At 56.6% G+C, this 18,768-nt stretch overlaps 1 protein-coding gene across 12 annotated transcripts in view; it reads right to left on the bottom strand.

Annotated features, from left to right (window-relative positions):
* The window catches only part of HDAC4 (histone deacetylase 4), a 288,194-nt gene that overhangs the window by 71,577 nt on the left and 197,849 nt on the right, over positions 1 to 18,768 (bottom strand). For all 12 annotated transcript variants that reach the window (XM_055401686.2, XM_088835054.1, XM_055401687.2 and 9 more), the window contains 2 exons: positions 13,336 to 13,456; positions 7,028 to 7,149 (listed from right to left, as the gene is read on the bottom strand). In XM_055401686.2, the coding sequence (XP_055257661.1) occupies positions 7,028 to 7,149; positions 13,336 to 13,456 (243 nt within the window). The remainder of the gene's footprint in view (positions 1 to 7,027; positions 7,150 to 13,335; positions 13,457 to 18,768) is intronic.

Genomic DNA, 18,768 nt, shown 5'->3' with positions numbered 1-18,768 from the left:
TCTGGACATCCGAGTCTTAGCCCCACGGGCTGGCGGCTTGGGAGCCCACGGCGGCGGTGAGCTCACCACCAGACTTCTGCCTTTGGAGGCTTTATGAGTTCATTCAAGCTTCCGCTACTTGTTGATCTGCAAACTGGCGAGTTTCTTTTACCTCTTGTTTTTGTTTGTAATCAGCAGCCCTGCTGATTTTAATCTTTCTGGAACAGGAAGTTTACTGCTCTCCAGAGCAACAAACAACAGGATCAGACTTCCCCTCAGAGTCGGAAGTGAGCTGGCTGGGGTTATAAGAATGAGGCTGCACCTGCGTCTCACGGCCACTGCAACTCCATCCTCTGGGGAGCCTGGGGGCAGGGCCAGGGTTCCTGCCAGTGGGGTGACCCTGGGGGGCGCTGGGAGGTAAAGGCGGGTCCTGGGAGGAGGGAGGAGCAGCCCGCCTGAAGGGTGCTTCCCAGAGAAATGAGGTGTGAGGTGCGAGCAAGGTGGCAGCCTCTCCAGATGCGCAGCCGGCTCCAGAGGCCCCAATCCCAGGGGAGACGGCCTCTGCTCTGCAGCGTTTGTCTGGATGGCCAGCTTCCCCGGCAGGATGTTCGTGTCAAAAGAGGAAAAGGACCCGGTAATGGAACCGCCATCCCTGCCAGCGACAGGACCCGCTTCTGTGTTTTCTAATATTTAATATTGTTTTTACATTTTTGAGAACTGGGGTTTCATGTTTCACTTATTTCTATTTCTACACTGAGCTGCTTACATTACCATTATTTGAGAAGAATAAAAAAAGCCCAACTCCCCCTGCTATATTAACAGGCACAACCCTCTCCCCACAAGATGTCAGCTGAACCCAGGTTTCTACGACTGCATGTCCATCCTGGGGAGGAATCTGCCTGAGACCCAGGAAGGACAGAGTGGCCCCAGAGCGGGGTAGCGCGTGGCCCCTGCCCCAGTGTGGGGGGGCCCCTGTCAGTGGCACCAGGTTTGTCTGTCTGTGAGCAGCACTGCCTGGTCCTGACGGGGCTGTCCCGGGAGGTCTCAGAGCTTCGGGGCCCAAGGGTCAGCCTTGGGAGCAGGGTCAGGTTCTGGTCATTTGCAGGGTAAGACAAGGGCCTGAAAGCCCTGAAGGAAGGTGACTGTAGACCCAGCCACGCTGTCCGTCACTCGGGAGCCAGGATAAGGGCACCGGCCAGCAGGCGAGGACTCCAGAGAGTCAAGTTGCACACAGGGCTCCTCAGAAAGCTCAGAGGAGCCGCACAGCCACGATGGAGGAGGAGCCCAGACACAGGAGCAGGTGGAGCCCGGGGAGGGGATCAGGGCCAGAGCAGAGCCTCTGCGCTGCCTGTCCTGGGGGAGGGCCTCCTCCGCCTGCCAAGTCGTGGGGCCGAGTCAAAGCAGGGGCAGGGAGGCACCTGGAGCAGAGCTGATATTTATAATAACTACAAAGGGAATATAACTTCCAAAAGTTGTCCACTTGAAAGCTGTACAGCATTGCATATCAACTATACCTCAATTTAAAAAACACAGGCAGACAGAAAACTAAGCGAATGAAACAAACCATCAACTTCAGGATGCAGGGGAGCCACACATGGACGGGAGCGCAGTCACGGCCACGGCGGTTTACGCGCCCTTTCTATGCACTGTTGTCCTGACACTGGGCCGGGCGGGGCGGGGCCAGCTGCCTGGAGGGAGCCTCGTGGGGCTCTGTGATTTATGGACATTTATCTACTCTGATAACAATAAAAACAGAACTCTAGAAAGACAAGGGCTTCCCTGGTGGCTCAGCTGGTAAAGAATCTGCCAGCAATGTGGGAGACCTGGGTTCGATCCCTGGTTTGCGAAGATCCCCTGGAGAAGGGAAAGGCTACCCACTCCAGCATCCTGGCCTGGAGAATTCCATGGACTGTATAGTCCGTGGGGTTGCAAAGAGTCAGGCACGGCTGAGCGACTTTTCTTCTTTTCTAGAAAGACCAAGGACAGGCCGGAATACAATGTTTTGTAGCTTACATGACAGACACAGGATGCATATTAACATATAAAGCAACGAGAAAAAAAAGAACCGGCCGGCCTAGAGAAAAGCACATGGGGAGCTGCTGCTAAACACTAGCATTAGGGACTGTCCCTGCGCACCTGGAGGGGCGGCAGATGCTGGGCACAGGGGGCACACAAGGAGGACACAGCCTGGCCAGCACCCACGCCGCCCGGCTCAGGGGCACGGGCCACACTGGCCCGGGAACGAGGCCCAGCAGTGCTGCAACGCGGCGCTCAGCTTACTTCCGAGCAGGGACGATGGGCCGTAACAGACATACACCCCTGATGGGGACGGAGCTGTTCTTTGAAAAGGCAGAGAGGGCACGGCTTCGGCACGCATCAGGCTGGCTGGGGTGACCCGTGGAGCCACTGCATGAGCGAAGGGGGATGAGTGCCTCTCACGAGCAGAGGTGGGGGCACAGCAAGCTGGGCTTTGTAGGCTCCGCACACTCCTTCTGACTCAGGAGTCGATCCTGCAGAAAGTGTGACTACAGGCCCCCATATTTGAGGGCAGAACTAAAAGCTAGGAACCAGTTATCACTGCTGCAACATTTGTAAATTGAGATAATACAGGAAAGGTGTTGACTGTATGCGCTGAAATGGAGTGGGACCCCAGATATAATAGTAACTGAAAAGTGGAGCTACAGCCAAAGTGCAAAGCAGGCGTTTTGTTGACAAAGAGACAGTCCATGTGCACCGCCCGCACACAGACACACACACCCTGCACGCCGGCATAGACCACGTCTGCGCTGTAGGCACCAAACCAGACACAGGAGCTGCTTCTGGAGGTCACACGCAGGATGCGTGCATCTGACTTATGTTTTAATTTGTCGGAATTCAGACTTAAATTGAAGAAAGTAGGGAAAACTGCTAGACCATTCAGGTATGATCTTTTAAATCAAATCCCATATGATTATACAGTGAAAGTGACAAATAGATTGAAGGGATTAGATCTGATAGAGTGCCTGAAGAACTATGGATGGAGATTCCTGACATTGTACAGGAGGCAGTGATCAAGACCATCCCCAAGAAAAAGAAATACAAAAAAGCAAAACGGCTTAAGCTGAAACTCCAATCCTTTGGCCACCTGATGTGAAGAACTGACTCACTGGAAAAGACCCTGATGCTGGGAAAGATTGAGGGCAAGAGGAGAAGGGGACGACAGAGGATGAGATGGTTGGATGGCATCACTGACTCCATGGACATGAGTCTGAGTAAACTCCAGGAGTTGGTGATGGACAGGGAGGTGTGGTATGCTACAGTCCACGGGGTTGCAAAGAGTCGGACACGACTGAGCGGTTGAACTGAACTGATCCATTCCATTTATGATTTTTTAATTAAAAAAAAAAAAGCAGTCTACGTGATGCTTAGACTAATGTTCACACCGATCGTTTCAATAGTGTATTTCAGGTGGCCGCCAAGCTCAGGTATGAACAGGGCACATCTGGACAAGGCAAGTCCAGGTCTCACTGGGCACTTCTCACATGAAGAGGAGTCCAGGTTTGATGGACATCAACGTGTGAAGCGAGGCCCTTTCCCACATAGATGCTGCCTAGTATTAATACTTAAACATACACACCATCTCTAGAAGCTTCCCGGTCAAGCACAACAAAGCCTTTATGAAAACCCTGTGAACACATTCACACCCAGTTCTCAACAAGCACAAAGTCGAGGGAAGACAGTAGCACACAAAAGCCCCCAGAGGGCTGGAAGTCTGGGCCGCGCGGCCGGGCACTGCGGGCCAACTCCCGTCACCTGCCCGGAAAGCTAGGAAAGCGCCCTGTCCCGCCAGGGCCGCAGGGGATCTACCCCTGACCCCCCAGCCCCGCCTGGACCCACATGAAGTTCACCCAGGCACGGCGGCGCGCAGTGCGGGCTTCGCCCACAGCTGCCCAGGCCAGCAGGCTGCCCCCAGGCCCACAAACCACATCAGAACCAGACACGGACCGTGAGGCGCCCCGCCCTTCCCAAGCCACAGAGAGGAGTGCCACGCGCGTCCCCGGTAACCTCGAGCCACGCTCCTCACGGCTAGGACGAGTAGGAAGGGGACTCCTGCAGGGTGAGCTGCGTACATTCACCGATGTGGCATGGGGACTCAGTGATCAGATACCCCGGCTCTCCGCCGGACGCCGCCCACCGCCTCAGCTCAGGCAGCAGGGGCCCCGCTGGGCCAGGGGCTGTGGAGGGGTACCCTGAGGCCCAGAGGCAGCCCTCGGGACAGGGCTTCTGTGCAGACCCGACGGGGGCCTCGGTCCTCTCTGTTTGTTTGGGGTTAAGAAGCCAGCCCTGCCCTCCATGGGCCAGGGCCCCTCCTCCGGGCCCCACAGGTCCACCCTGGGCCTGCACCCTGCAGCTCCCCTCCTCTGCAGGACTGGAGCACGTGGGCAGTGGTGGCCTGTCCCCTGCCTGCCACACAGTTCAGGGCTGGGCCCCCAGGGGCGCCTGGCCAGCGTGCAGCGTAACCACTGTGGGGATGTGGGGGGGCTGGCCGCTGCGCGGGCTTGGGGCCCTGCCTGGGGGCGAGCACACGTCCTCCTGACTCAGCGCCAGGAACCCCGGGGGCTCCAGCCTTCTGCCCTGTGACCTGGCGAGGCCTGAGCATGAGTGTCCGCCCCGGGGGCCACAGCCCTGAGTCCGTAACAGACACACAGCTACCCCAGACACAGACTCTGTCCCCAGGGCCCAGAGAGGACCCTCCGGGAGTAGCAGTTGCTGACACAGTGTCCTGAGGCTCACTCGCCCCAATACTGCCCGTAAAGATGGAGGGAAGGCGGATCACCGTGGGATTAGCTGAGCAGGTGTGTCAGCCACTCAGTCGTGTCCGACTCTTCGTGGCCCCATGGACTGTAGCCCGCCAGGCTCCCCTATCCACAGGATTCTCCAGGCAAGAATACTGGAGTGGGGTGCCATTTCCTCCTCCAGGGGATCTTTCGTCCCAGGGATCAAACCCACATCTCTTGTGTCTCCTGCAATAGCAGGTGGATTCTTTACTGTTGAGCCATCTGGGAAGCCCACTTAGCCAAGCATCAGTTCAGTTCAGTTCAGTTCAGTCGCTCAGTCGTGTCCGACTCTCCGCGACCCCATGAATCACAGCACGCCAGGCCTCCCTGTCCATCACCAACTACATCACATTTATTAAGGATAATTGTTTCAATTCAGTCAAGGTATTTTGTAACTAAAATTTAATTTGATACAGTTTCATATTATCAGTTCTTGCTGAATGCAGTGCATGCTAAGTTGCTTCATCTGTGTCCGACTCTGCGACCCCACAGACTGTAACCCGCCAGGCTCATCTGTCCATGGGATTCTCCAGGCAAGAATACTGGAGTGGGTGGCCACGCCCTCCTCCAGCCCCAACCCAGGGATTGAACCCAGGTCTCCTGCACTGCAGGCAGATTCTTTACCGTCTGAACCGCCAGGGGAGCTGAATGCATAGATAGATGTAGATTATTTAGAATTAGCAGCGACAAGTTTTGAAAGTAGGAGCTTCGAGAATGACTCAGGACGCCATGCCCCACTCTGCTCCCCTAAGGGGTTTAAACCCGCCCCCGGAACCTTGGCCTTCTTACTGTCACTAACGTGCCAGGGCTGCCGCTTCGAAGACGGATGGTGCAAGCGCATCTCCACTGAGCTCCTCCGAAGCCCACGCAGCGCGGGGAGGGGCCTCTTTTGTGTCCCAGGGACGTGGGGCTGGGGGCGGCGCTGCCGATTATCACGCAGCTCAGGGCCACACGGAAGGCTCTTCTCGGTGGCCAGGAGCTCCATCCTTCATGTCCTCCCCTGCCCATGGATCCAGAGGCTGTGGGCACCACTCACCACACCCAGTGTGGGCACAAGCGCTGTGCGCTCAGCGTACCCACGTTGCAGATGAGAAACGGAGGTCAGGAGAGCCTAAGGAACCTGTCATGGAGCCCAGGGCTGCGCAGCAGGCGGGAGACACCCACCGAGCTGCAGAACCAGCAGCCACGTGCTCAGAGCCTGCCCCCCAGCTCGCTGCCTCCTTGGGAAGGCGCCCGGGGTCTCTCCTCACACAGGGCCCCATGTGACTGACGGCAGTGGGCTGATCGCAGCCCCAGCTCCAGGACAGGGCGTGGAGGACAGGCCTGGGGACGGCTGACCCGGACCCCAACAGACGCCTCTTTCTGTAGAGCCTGCAGGCTCTCTAGGTGAGAGGCACAGCCCTTCTCGTCAGACAACGGGGGACAACCCCGCACTCTGAGGGCAGAGGGCAGAAGCTTTGCTTGCACTTTCACCAATAAAGTATTGCCAGCCTACGCGGAACCCCAGCCACATGTGCAGACGCCTCTCTCTGATCCGGGCAGGGTCCAGCTCTGGGACATGGCCCCTCCTTCCCACACCTGGGATGCGGGTCGAGCCTCTGGCGCTGAGCAGAAGCGCCCCCTTCATGTCTAGCTCCTGTTTGGGGCTGGGGACCCCACGTGCTCTCTGGGGTGCACGGCCTATGGGGGGCCCGCCTATGTGCTTAGGAGGGAGTGGCAGGGGCCCCCAGCCCTGCTCCCTGTACCCCACCACTCGGGCGGAGAAGCTGTTCCAAAGCCTCTCTGTCCAGAACTGACCAAGATCCTTTGAATGAAAATAAATTCATGTTCGTGGAAAAGCAGCTGCCGTACAGCCCCCCTCCATGAAGCCCGGCATTTCCCACGAGGGCCAGGCTCCACCTGCAGCCTCCGAGAGCAGAGCCCTGCCCTCCACAACCAGGAGGGCAGCCAGGCTTCCTGGGGGCACAGCTTCGGGGAGAGGCTTGCTTCACTGGCCCCTGCCCTCCTGAGCACCCCAGTGCAAGACCCAGGGCTGCTTTGAGACTTCTTAAAAGCCACTGCCCGCTTACAGCGTCACCACTGGACAGAGTCCGGGGTCCTGGGCACCTCGCTTGTGTCTAAACACCCTTCTCCTTCCCGCTTGTGACAGAGCGGCCAACGTCACCCTGAGGACTCCGGATGGGTGGGCCTCCCCCGGGGGGCCCCCACCCCGGCGGCAGCCCCGCACCCACCTGTCTTTCTGAGAGGGAAGTCGTCTTTGGCGTCGTACATGCCCAGGACCGGGTGGTTGTAGGAGGCCGACGCCCCGCTCTGGGGCGGGGAGCTCTGGTCCAGCGAGCTGTGCTGCGTCTTCCTGGAGAGAAAAGGGGGGACAGAGGCTGAGTGACCCTGGGGGACCTGGAGCCTCGGCCGTGCAGGGACAGCACCCTTGGGCGCCCGCGTGGGCGGTTCTCCCTTTGACGCACGCCCTGGCTCCACGGCCGCCTCCTGGGCAGCCTGGCTTCCTCCCAGGGCAGGAATGAAACGACGATACAAGGCCACCGGTAAGCCTGCGGACCCGGCTGCCTGCAGCCTCCCCGGGGCCCGCGGGGCTGAGGTCAGCCGGCCCGGGGTTGCACGCTCGGTCCAATCCCCGGGCTCTGCCCGGCCCCCTTGCTCCCGGTGTCTCCTGGCCTGGCAGGCCTCGGGCTGAGGTGGGCGTTACTCCCGGCCACCAAGGGGCCTGTCCACAGGGCGCAGAGGGAGACAGGGGCTCCAGGTACAAGGAACACAGGTGCTGTTGGAGGCGGCCGACACCTGGCCGGGCCTGTAGGGACAGTGCTGGCGGCCTCTGGGCCCTGGAGGGCAGGGGCCACGTGGGGACTGTCCCCCTCCCGGGGACGGTCACCCCGGCCATCTCCCCTCCCCTGTGGCAGCAGGGGTCGGCGGCACAGCAGATCTGGGAAGTCTGCTTCCTTTGTGAGCCGGCGGATACAGCCCCAAACGGAATGACAGGCAGGGCGCTGCCAGAGGCGGCTCGTGGCGGGGTCAGGCCTCAGGAGCGAGTGCTGGCTGCACTGGCGATGACCGTCCGCAAACGTGCTGCGTCTCACTGGCAACACTGAAGGTGTAATGAATTCCAGAGTCTGTACTTGGTGTAATCTGCTTAATGACTTGCAACAAATTAGCCAACTTATTCGGAATTTGTTAGACTATTTATTTGCATACACAGCACTCCACGTCCCCACGCACCTGGTGTTATTTGAATTGAGAATGTGAGCACTTAAACACTTACAGGTGGATGTTTAAATACTTGAGAGTGCACACGGGTGCAAAGAACACGGTGATCATGGAGCCGGATCCATGACGCCCGTGGGCAGGTCACAGTGGGTGCTCAGATCCCTGGGGACAGGCCTGCCGCCCGCCTGCAGCCCCACCAGCCCCAGGATGCCAGGGCCGCGGGCTCAGGGCCAGACCGGCCACGCTCACGCCAGCTGCGCCCTCGCTGCATTGAACCGCCAGGCCTCACTCGGGGGTCCAGCCTGGCAGGACCCCACGGAGGGTCTGAGGGCATCTCTCTACCCAACTTCTCCAGGCCACAGCCTCCAGGGAGCGTGGCCTCGGCGGCTCCAAACCGTGCCGTCACTGCCGTGGTCTAAGCTGGGAGAGAGTTCACTCTCTCCTTCATGAGAAACATGGGAAGGCCTGTGTGTGTGTTATGTAATCTCAAAACATGGATAATTATGATTAACGAAACCTCATAGGCAACAGTAACTACTGTCATGAGATTTGATGGTAGGCTCTGCAATTAAGCCAGAAGTACATTCAGTGGAAGATCCAGCAGACTTTCTCCTCTGTCTTGATCTCTTGAGGTGCCGTCAGTATTCAAACCCTCCCTCCTGTCCGGCCTTGACGTCGGGGGGCACAGGCGGTGGCTGGTCCCCGAGCCCCTGCTCCGCGCCGTCCGAGACGGAACTCGGGCCCGGGGCAGCAGCCGGGCTGACCCAGCGGAGCCAGACCCCACTGGTGCCTGTGAGGCTGGAGCCAGACTTCACAGCAGCCAGGCTTCCCCAGACCTCCAAGCACCGTGCCAAAGGAAGAAAACCAGCTCATCACTGGAGGCCGAGGCCGCCCTGGAAGCAGCGGCCACCGGCCCTCCTGTGGGACCTGCCCTCGTCACAGAGCCCACGGCTCACACGCACCCCAGCAGGCGATGGCCAGGGGTGTGAGCGAGGGCAAGGCCTGTCCCTGTCTGCAGGGGCCTGTGCACGCTCAGCCCACCCTCACACACGACCACTGCACAGGCACACACTCAGACACACACACACTCACACACACTACACACCTATCATACACACACACAGACACCACACACTACACACACATCACACATACACCACACACACACACTACACACATCACACACACCACAGACACACACACACAGACACACACACGACACACACATGCAGACACACACTACACACACATCACACACACACACAGATACACACACACACACACACCACACACATCTCACACACACACACACACCCCCACATAGACACAGACACACACACACCCCTTGTACCCCGGAGAGCAGCCCGTGAGGAGCTGCTCTTCTGACTCAGCTCCAACCAGAATCACCGTCCAAGTGTTCGACCCTCCCTTCCAGCTGGGAGGAAGCGCCTGGGGTGGCTCTGCTGTGATCCTGGCTGATGGAAGGGGCACCGTGTCTTAAAGACCATTGGTTCTCAGTGAAGATGGAAGACAAACATGCCTGCTTTTTCTTTCTGAACACTGCTCTGACCGTGATACAGAACAAAGCCGGACACAAGCTCAGCCATTTACCAAGTAATTTAGTAAGTTTAGCCCTTTAACTAAATTCTACCAACTGGCCTTCCCCATGACCTCAGATTTATGCAGGTGAACATGTAATCGCTCACACCAGCACTGTCCAACAGCGGTAATACAGGCCGCGTGTGCAATTTAAACTTCTCTCTTGGCCACATGGGCAGGAACAAAAAGAAAGCAGTGGGATTGCGTTCGGTGTTCTTAACCCAATACACCCAACCCTATCATTGCAACTAAACAGTGTGAAAGAGACAGTCCCCATTTCTTCACACCTGGCGTGTCTGACGTTCATGGCTCGTCTCCATTTGAATAGCCCATTTCGATGCCCTGGAGCCCACGCGGCTGGTGGCTACCAGGACAGGCAGCATGGTCTCCTATGGTAAGCCTAATGCTGGGGGTTCTGACCCAGGTACACCATAGAACCACGCCAGTACAGCACGAAGAAGGGTCACCTCCACGGGAAGGCCCTCTGCCCCTACCCCGGCCGCTGCCACCTGGCTTCCCGTCCCTACAGACTGGCTTTGCCAACTCTAGGACCACTTGCAAACGGCATCTCATGGCATAGACTCTGCGTCTTCTCCAAAGCCTGACGTTTCTAGGTGTGGGCAGGCCGCCCCAGGCCTTGCTGAGCAGATGAGAAAGCGGGCGGCCGTTTCACCATCACCTACTGGCAGACACTCAGCTACTTCCATACTCTGGAGACAATGAGCAGAACTGCTGCGACCATCAGAACACAAGTCACTGCCCGGATGGAAGCCGCCACCTGCTCTTAGGGAAGCACCTAGGCGAATGGGTCATGGGTCACGGACGGGTGTAGGGGCAAGAATACTGGAGTGGGTTGCCACTTCCTCCTCCAGGGGCATCTTCCAGACCCAGAGATCGAACCTTTGTCTCCTGCATCTCCTGGCAGGTGGATTCTTTATGGTTGAGCCACCTGGAAAGCCAGCAATAGGTCTGTTCAATTTCATCCCTCCCTGTGTGTGAGGGGGCATCTCGCTGTGCACTGCATTTCCGGGGTGACTAATGATCTTTGTGAAATTACTGATCATTTGCATCTTATTTTGTGAGGTAATCAGTTCAGTCACTCAGTCGTGTCCAACTCTTTGTGACCCCATGGATTGCAGCACGCCAGGCTTCCCTGTCCATCACCAACTCCTGGAGCTTGCTCAGACTCATTGTGAGGTATTGGCTCACATCTTTTGCCTATATTTTTTCAGTAGGGTGCTTGTCGTTTTGTTATTGAGTTGTGAAGTGTTACTCGCTCAGTCGCATCTGACTCTTTGTGGTCCCAAGGGCTGTAGCCTGCCATGCTCCTCTGTCCATGGAATTTTCCAGGCAAGAATACTGGAATGGGTTGCCCTTCCCTTCAGGGGATCTCCCCAACCCAGGGATCGAACCTGGGTCTCCTGCATTGTAGGCAGATTCTGAGCCACCAGGGAAGCTCTCTGTAGGACTTCTTTATATATTTTGGGTCAAGGGCTCGGCCGCTCACATTCATTGTGAATATTTTGTTCCTGTCTGTGTCGGGCCTTTTAATTTCCTTAAGGGTGGCTTTCAAAGGATGAAGGTATCAAGTTTTGATTAAGTTTACATTTTTGGTTTGTAGGTGATGATTTTGGTGTTCAAAGATCTCCTTGCTTACCTCTTCACCAAGGTCATGAACACTTTCTCCTATATTTTCTTCTGGAAGTTTTAACAATGCAGCTTTTATGTTTGGGTCCATGACACCTGAGCTGACCATCAGGGGTGGAGTGAAGCTGGAGTCACGGTGAGGTTTTTCTCTATAAAGACGGGTTTTCCCCTCTTGCCATCATGCAGCAAGTGAACATGATCCATGATTTGATTCAGTTTGTGTGACTAAACAAGGCTACCAAGTCCAAGGCAAACAGGCCCACTCCCTCTGACTCCACTGAGGCGAGTCCTTCCCCCACTGCAGCGGGCACGGCCCCGTCCCCTGGGAAAGAGGGATCTCCCCACCAAGCACTGGACCCGGGCAAGCAAGCCTCCTCCAGGTCTGGGCCACGCTGCTCTCCAGGGAGCCGCCGTGTCCACCCCTTCGGGACCCTGCCCCCAGGCCCAGCCTGCGGGCCCCGCCTCCCCTGCCAGTTCCCAGTGCTCCTTGCTGACCCCTCCCCAGCAGCCTCCAGCACTGGAGGGGATGCACGCTCCCAGCTCGTGGAGTCTGTCCACCTCTCTTCACGCACGCGCATCGTCACGGCATCTGTTCCTGAGACTGGACGTCCCACCTCTCCACTCATGGGCGTCCTGACACCCCGGTCCTCCCTTCACATCCCTGTGGCCACCATCCACGGACTCCGGTGTGGTCAACCATGACCATTCTCCCACCACAACCTCCTCAGCACTGCTCCTGAAGACCCCTGCTGCTCCCAGAACAGGGTCTCTGCTGAAAAACTTCCTGACCTACAGATCGCATCACCTCCCCTGAGGGAGGGTCCAGGAGCACTGCCCACCTTTACCCGACAGGCTACTCCCGGGGGTCCTGGACCCCCCACCCAGCTTCTCTCCCTCCCTGCCTAACCTACTACAGTGCAGGGCATTTTCCCTCCTACAGAGGAGGACAACGGAGCTTTCCCAGCACAAAATCCAGGGGGCGAGCACTAGTGGGGAGATGATGGATCAGCGCCACCGTGTTGTGGGGCCCCCAGGAACACGGCCCCAGGACTGCCCGCGAGCCCCCAGTGTCCAGCGCTCGGGGCACGCGGCCGCCATGCTTGGCTCTTCGGGGCAGCCGCTACCGTCGCAGCTGTGGGCGGGTGGTGGCACTGCTGAGCCCGCAGCTGGCGGGTGTGGGCGCAGCCTGAGTGGCCATGAGGCACGGGGGCTGCAGACACTCAGAGTGGAGATGGCTTCGGAACCAAAATGCCCCTTAGGCCGAATCTACTGAAACAAACGGGTTCGTTTCAACCCGACCCGGTGGCACGTTAGCAAGACTGCTGTCCCTCTCACGGCTCCAGGAAGAGCTATGCTTTCCCCCCAAGAATGAACGATAATCCCATTTTCATTTATGAAAACTGCCCGATGAGGCTTCTTCCAGGACAGAATCAACCTTGAAAGGAGAAGCTAATGATATCAAAGCAAAAAAACCCGGGGGGCACCCCACACTAAGGTCTTGAAGCCACAGAACGTTGTCCCTGCACTTCCAGCTCGTCCTGGGTCGGCGGCCGGCCCCTCAGAGCCACACGCGGGCCCAGAGGAAAGGCCAGCACACAAGCATCCCCGCCACCACGTTCAAGTCCTCTTTGCCAGACTCGTCGGTCTCTGAGCACGAACAGGCACTCTGTGGCCTCTGTCAGTTACACAGGCTCTGGGAGGGGTTCTTAGTATAAAAGCAATAAAAAGACCACAGGTGCTTTCGACCTGACCAGTAATCAATAACACGCTGGGCAGAAATCCAGTAGATGCATACGGATGATTCAAACCAGAGTTCCGGTTTAACAGGTGCCTTCTGTGGCCAAAAATTGCATGAGAAGCCAAGAATCTGGTCAGACACCCGCCCCACAAGTTTCCCTTTAATGTTTGTTTAAAGACCAGCCCCTCTGCATGTGCACTGACCACCGGACCACTCGGGTCTGACCGCATCTGCTGCTGGCTCAGGCAGCAGCTAACCCCACGCCCTCCCGGGTGGAGAACCGGGCGCCCCTCTGGCCTCCCGCGGACCCCGTGTGCCCGGGGCGCCTCCACTTACCCGTACCAGTAGCGAGGGTCGCTGGACATGCAGTGGTTCAGGTTCCGGTGAGCCAGGGCTTTCTTTTTATTGAGGACAAACTCCTGCAGCTTCATCTTCACTTCCGTGCTGGCCACGGCACCTGGCGCGGGAGAGAGCGGGACGGGTGGCTGGAGGCTCTACCCCAGGGCCCCCTGCACCGCATGCCGGAAAAGGCAGGACAGTGATGGGCAGGGCTGGTTCCCACCGAGGATGCCGCCGACACCAGAGAGCATCTCAGGGGAAAGAGGGGTACGGGGGGCTTGAAGAGAGAGCTCGTCTTCCCAGGAACAGTTTATAGAACTGCCTTTCATTTCAAATGCAGATGGAATCAGCAGACATCCAGCCTACCTAACACAGCCCCCGCGGGAGGACGTTCCACGGGTCCTCCATGAGAGGGGCCGAGTGAGGAGCGCGGCTGTGCGTGGTCCTCCATGAGAGGAGCTGCGTGGTCCTCCATGAGAGGGGCCCGAGTGAGGAGCGTGGCTGTGCGGTTTCCTTCTCTTGGAGCAAAGTGAGGCTGAGCCTCAGAAGAGGTTTTGAGCCAACTGAAGCACTGGGTCTGCAACAGGGACGAGAGTGGCCACAATGTGGCCCACCTCGTGGGGAGTGGGCAAGGCGAGGGCAGTGGGCAGGGCAGTCAGAGGGACAGCCTGCAGCTACCTCCCGAGGTAAGGCGTGTGTCACCAAGCGGGACCAAAGCTGAAATCTTGTGTTTTGTGGTTTTCTGGGGCTGGTAGCGGTTGTTCACAGCCCTGTTAAAGAAACCCAGCAAATCGGGAAACAGACACAAGTAAAGGCCAAAGCCACCGCCCTGTCTCAGGGACCACTGGCATCTGATCTGTCCTCCTCAGAGCTGACGATGAGACACCAGGCCACGTGGGATCCACCCTTTAGAAACACGGTGTCTTCTCTGCTGTCCACAGAATGCAAACAGCATTCGCAACAGTGAAAGAGGCTTCACGAGGTGAGCAAAGCCCAGTTCAGAAAACCCGTTCCCGACTGGGAGATGGTTTCAGACATTTCCTTTTGTTGTTTTGGTTAGAACGATGTTGGCCAACATTTAAGAGTAAATATCATCTGCCCACTGCCTTCCCCGGTGGCTCAAATGGTAGCGACTGCCTGCAGTGTTAGGACAGACGCGGGTTCGATCCCTGGGTCAGGAAGATCCCCTGGAGAAGGAAACGGCAACCCACGCCAGTGTTCTTTTGGAGAATCCCATGGACAGAGGAGCCTGTCAGGCTACAGTCCACGGGTCACAAAGAGTCGGACACAACTGAGCGACTGACACTCATCATCCCCTACATGTAGGATTATTCCCACAGGAGAGATGAACAAAGCACCCGCATACAACGAAACAGCATTATAACCCTCGAAGAATCTACGCTGCTTTTCAAAACATCTCTGTACGATGACCACCACATGCCACCCCACTGGCCACAGACCAGGAGCCAGCGTTTCCCTATCAGTGCTTGAGAACACCGACTAACCCATGTTGCTATCTGTAAGTCTTCAAGAGTACCACCTGACTCTTAGCGCTTATCAGCACTCAGAAGCACTACCTCACCCTGTGCCCCTGTCAGGAGTTGGGAGTGCCACCTGACCGTGAGTGTCCATCAGTACTCGAGAGTACCACCTAATCCTCGTTTCTATCTGTAATAGCACTCAGGACTACTACCCAACTCCAAGTCTTTATTAGTTGTTGGGAGTACCACCTGACCCTGAGTATCTATCTGTCAGTACTCAGAGTACCACGTGACCCTTGTCTCTATCAGTACTCTGGAGTACCACCTGACCTTGAGTATCCATCAATACTAGGCAGTACCACCTGACCCTTATCTATGAGTACTCAGCAATGCCACCTGGCCTTGTCGATTTGTGGTCGTGTCTAATCTTGACCCCATGTCTCTATAACAGTACTGAAGAGTACCACCCGACCCTGCATCTCTGCCAGCACTCAGGGAGTACCAAGTGACCCTTATCTACCAGTCCTTGGGGGCGCCACCTGACTGAGTCTCTGGCAGTACTCAGCAGTGCCACCTGACCTTGAGTATCCATCAGTACTAGGCAGTACCACTTGATCCTTGTCTGTCAGGACTCTGAAGTACCACTCAATCTTGTCTGTCAGCACTTATGAGTCCTACGTGGCCCAGCGTCTCTAACACAGCATTTGAGAGCACCACAGGACCCTTTATGTCTGTAACAGCACTCAGGAGTGCCCCTCGCTGCAAATGAGCAGACTGCCTGCCTCTCACTGCCAGCCCCTTGACAGGCACCGGCACGCACTGGTGTCTCTCTCTAGCGATGCTCTTCAGCGATGAACGCGGCTCAGTTTTCTCTGTCTTCCTGTGGTGTGAGCAGTCGTGGTGCTGTGGGTCTGTGTGTACAGTTTACATTTGTATCCTTTAGGGTGACTTTGTTTTTTTGCAGTAATACATTTATTGTCAGGCATCACATGTTAAGGCGTGTTTAAACCTCATCATTAATGCTGTTCAGTTCAGTATAGTCACTCAGCTGTGTCCGACTCTGTGCGACCCCATGGCCTGCAGCACGCCAGGCCTCCCTGTCCATCACCAACTCCTGGAGTTCACTCAAACTCATGTCCATCGAGTCGGTGAGGTTATCCAGCCATCTCATTCTCTGTCGTCCCCGTCTCCTCCCGCCTTCAATCTTTCTCAGCATCAGCATCTTTACCAAGGAGTCAGTTCTTCACTTCAGGTGGCCAAAGTATTGGCGCTTCAGCTTCAGATGAGTCCTTCCAATGAACACCCAGGACTGATTTCCTTTAGGATGGACCGGTTGGATCTCCTTGCAGTCTAAGGGACTCTCAAGAGTCTTCCCCAGCACCACAGTTCAAAAGCATCAGTTCTTCAGCCGTCAGCCTTCTTCATGGTCCAACTCTCACATCCATACGTGACTACTGGAAAAACCATAGCTTTAACTAGATAGACTTTTGTTGGCAAAGTAATGCCTCTGCTTTTTAATATGCTGTCTAGGTTGCTCATAGCTTTCCTCCCAAGGAGCAAGCGTCTTTTAATTTCATGGCTGCAGGCACCGTCTGCAGTGATTTTGGAGTGATTAATGCTGTAAGTAGGTATTAACGTCACCACATGGTCCGGGGGGCCCTGAGGATGGGCAGTCCAGGTGAAGTTATTCTGATGTTCAGTCTCATCAGACCCCTGGCTCCCAGCTCCACACTCTGCTGGTCACACGAGGTTGGCTTTGGTCTCTCAGTTCTCTTTACAATGTGGCTTATATTCTGATGCTGTGAGGTCACAGAAAATACTTGTCTCTGCCCTCAGTCCCTGGTGCAGAGCTCCCAAGACCCTGTAATTTCCTGACTGATGAGAGTATGAGAAGCATCCTGTGCTCTAATGGGGTGACTCTGGGTTGGGGGGTGGGGTTCCTGTTGGGGGAGGGTCACGAGCAAGACAAGCCTCATGAGAAGCTCGGAATTCTCAGCTCACCTGAATCCTCCAGAGAGGAGAGGGGCTGGAGGCGGAATTGGTAACTGATCACGCCCATGTGAGGAAGCCTCCATATACCCCAACTGTAGGGGCTCAGAGAGCTTCCGGGTTGGTGACCAGTCCACACCAGGAGGGGGGCCCCTGACTGCACAAATCAGAGGCTTCTGCACTTGGGACTTTTCCACACCACCCTCTGTATCTGTCCCTCAGGCTGTTCATCTTTTTAAAAACTAGATTTATTTATTCACTTTTTGGCTGTGCTGGGTCTTGGATGCTGACCCTGGGCTTTGTCTCACTGTGGCGAGCGGGGGCTACTCTCCAGCTGAGGTGTGGGCTTCTCTCTGCGGGGGCTCCACCTACAGCAGAGCACAGGCTCTAGGGGTGCAGGCTCAGTGGTCGTGGCCCACGGGCTCAGCTGCTCCGTGGCACGCGCAGTCTTTCCAGACCCGTGTCCCCTGCACTGGCAGCAGATTCCTATCCATTGGAGCAGCAGGGAAGTCCCTCATCTTCTCGTTCGACTCAGCCCCTAACCTGTGAGATCTGATGCTTCCTCCGGGGAGACAGTATCAGAACTGAGCCAAACTGTTGGACCCCCCCTCCCCCAGTGCTGCAGGAACTGCCTCTTGTGGGGAAATCCCCCACATGCCTGGTGACCGGCAGTGTCAGGAGTGAAGTCCTCTGTGGGGCCAGAGTATACACGAGACGAAAGGAAAAGCATGAGACCAAAGAGCTGCGCTTTCCCAACACTGGAAAGAAAAGACTTATTTTTTTCCTAATTCAAATGTTCAAGAGATTGTTTTTATGAAGTCTGTTCTAGTTTTCTCATTGCAATTTTTTTTTTTTTCCATTTCCTGGAGGTTTTGAAATTGATCTTTACACTGGTTCGGGAAAATAATCAGTTTCATTTTATCCTTGTTTTTTTGGAATTGGGTTTTCATAAATAGGTTCACGTTAAAGGCAGCACTCCACTGAGGCCACTTCACCACGGGTTTCAGGGTGCCGTGGACGAGGGTCAGGCAGAACAAACCCCTTGCAAACAGAATCGTCCATGCTGCAGCAGGACCTGAACGAGACCCGCCAGGGAGGCACAAGGAAAGTGCCCGACACTGGGCGTGCCTGGAACGGTCCACTGGGGTTCGGGGCTTTTGTCTCAGGCCTTCTTGGTGTCCCAGGAGACAACCCACCATCACCGGAGCAGCAAGGCTCGCCCAGGCTCCACGTGTGAAGTGCGAGTGGGTGAGCCAGCCGCCTGGCAGAGCGGCCCAAACTGGGTTACAGACCCAGCGAGACCAGCATGAAAGGCCAAGGGAATGGTGATGAGACTAGGTGGTGGGAAGTGACCGGAGGTGTAAAATCACACCTCTGCTTTCGAGCAGGTTTCCCTGGGCTCCCTCCAAATGTAGCCAGGGCTGGACTCGGGCCATTCTGAACACTTTCAGCATGTCTGTGTCTGTCTCGCCTGAAAAATCACTCACGGAAATGCTGAAATCTGCATATCACGTGCCCAACACACAGCTCCCTGGCATTCCTGACGAACTCTCAGCCCCAGGTGGACACTCGATAAAATGCAAACGGTAGACACAGCAGGACACAGAGTGCCTCCCCACCAGGCATGGGGGGCAGGAGAAACGGGAACCAAGGGAGGGGCTTGGCATCTGGCCGCAGTGCTGGGCTGGGGCAAAGGCCACTGGGAGGATGAGCAGCAGGACGACCAGAGGGCCTGTCCGAGGAGCTGACACTCAGGTCTATCCATAAGGCCCAAAGGAGTAAACCAAGCAGACGAGAAGCAGGGTCCTCAGGGGACAGGTCCCCACCCACTGGGTGTCAGCTGGCCCGACTTGCCCAGGAAGCCTTGCTAACACGGATGCACTTGCCCCTGCCGAGCGCACGGCACGGGCCACACTGGGGAAGTGCTGGCCTCCCCGCTTAGCCACAACCCAGGCTCGCT

The sequence above is a fragment of the Moschus berezovskii genome, chromosome 4 (genome assembly GCF_049115385.1).
Source record: "Moschus berezovskii isolate FMDL1 chromosome 4, NW_MosBer_1.0, whole genome shotgun sequence".
Taxonomy (NCBI): Eukaryota; Metazoa; Chordata; class Mammalia; order Artiodactyla; family Moschidae; genus Moschus; species Moschus berezovskii.
This window is presented reverse-complemented; position numbering and strand designations above follow the sequence as displayed.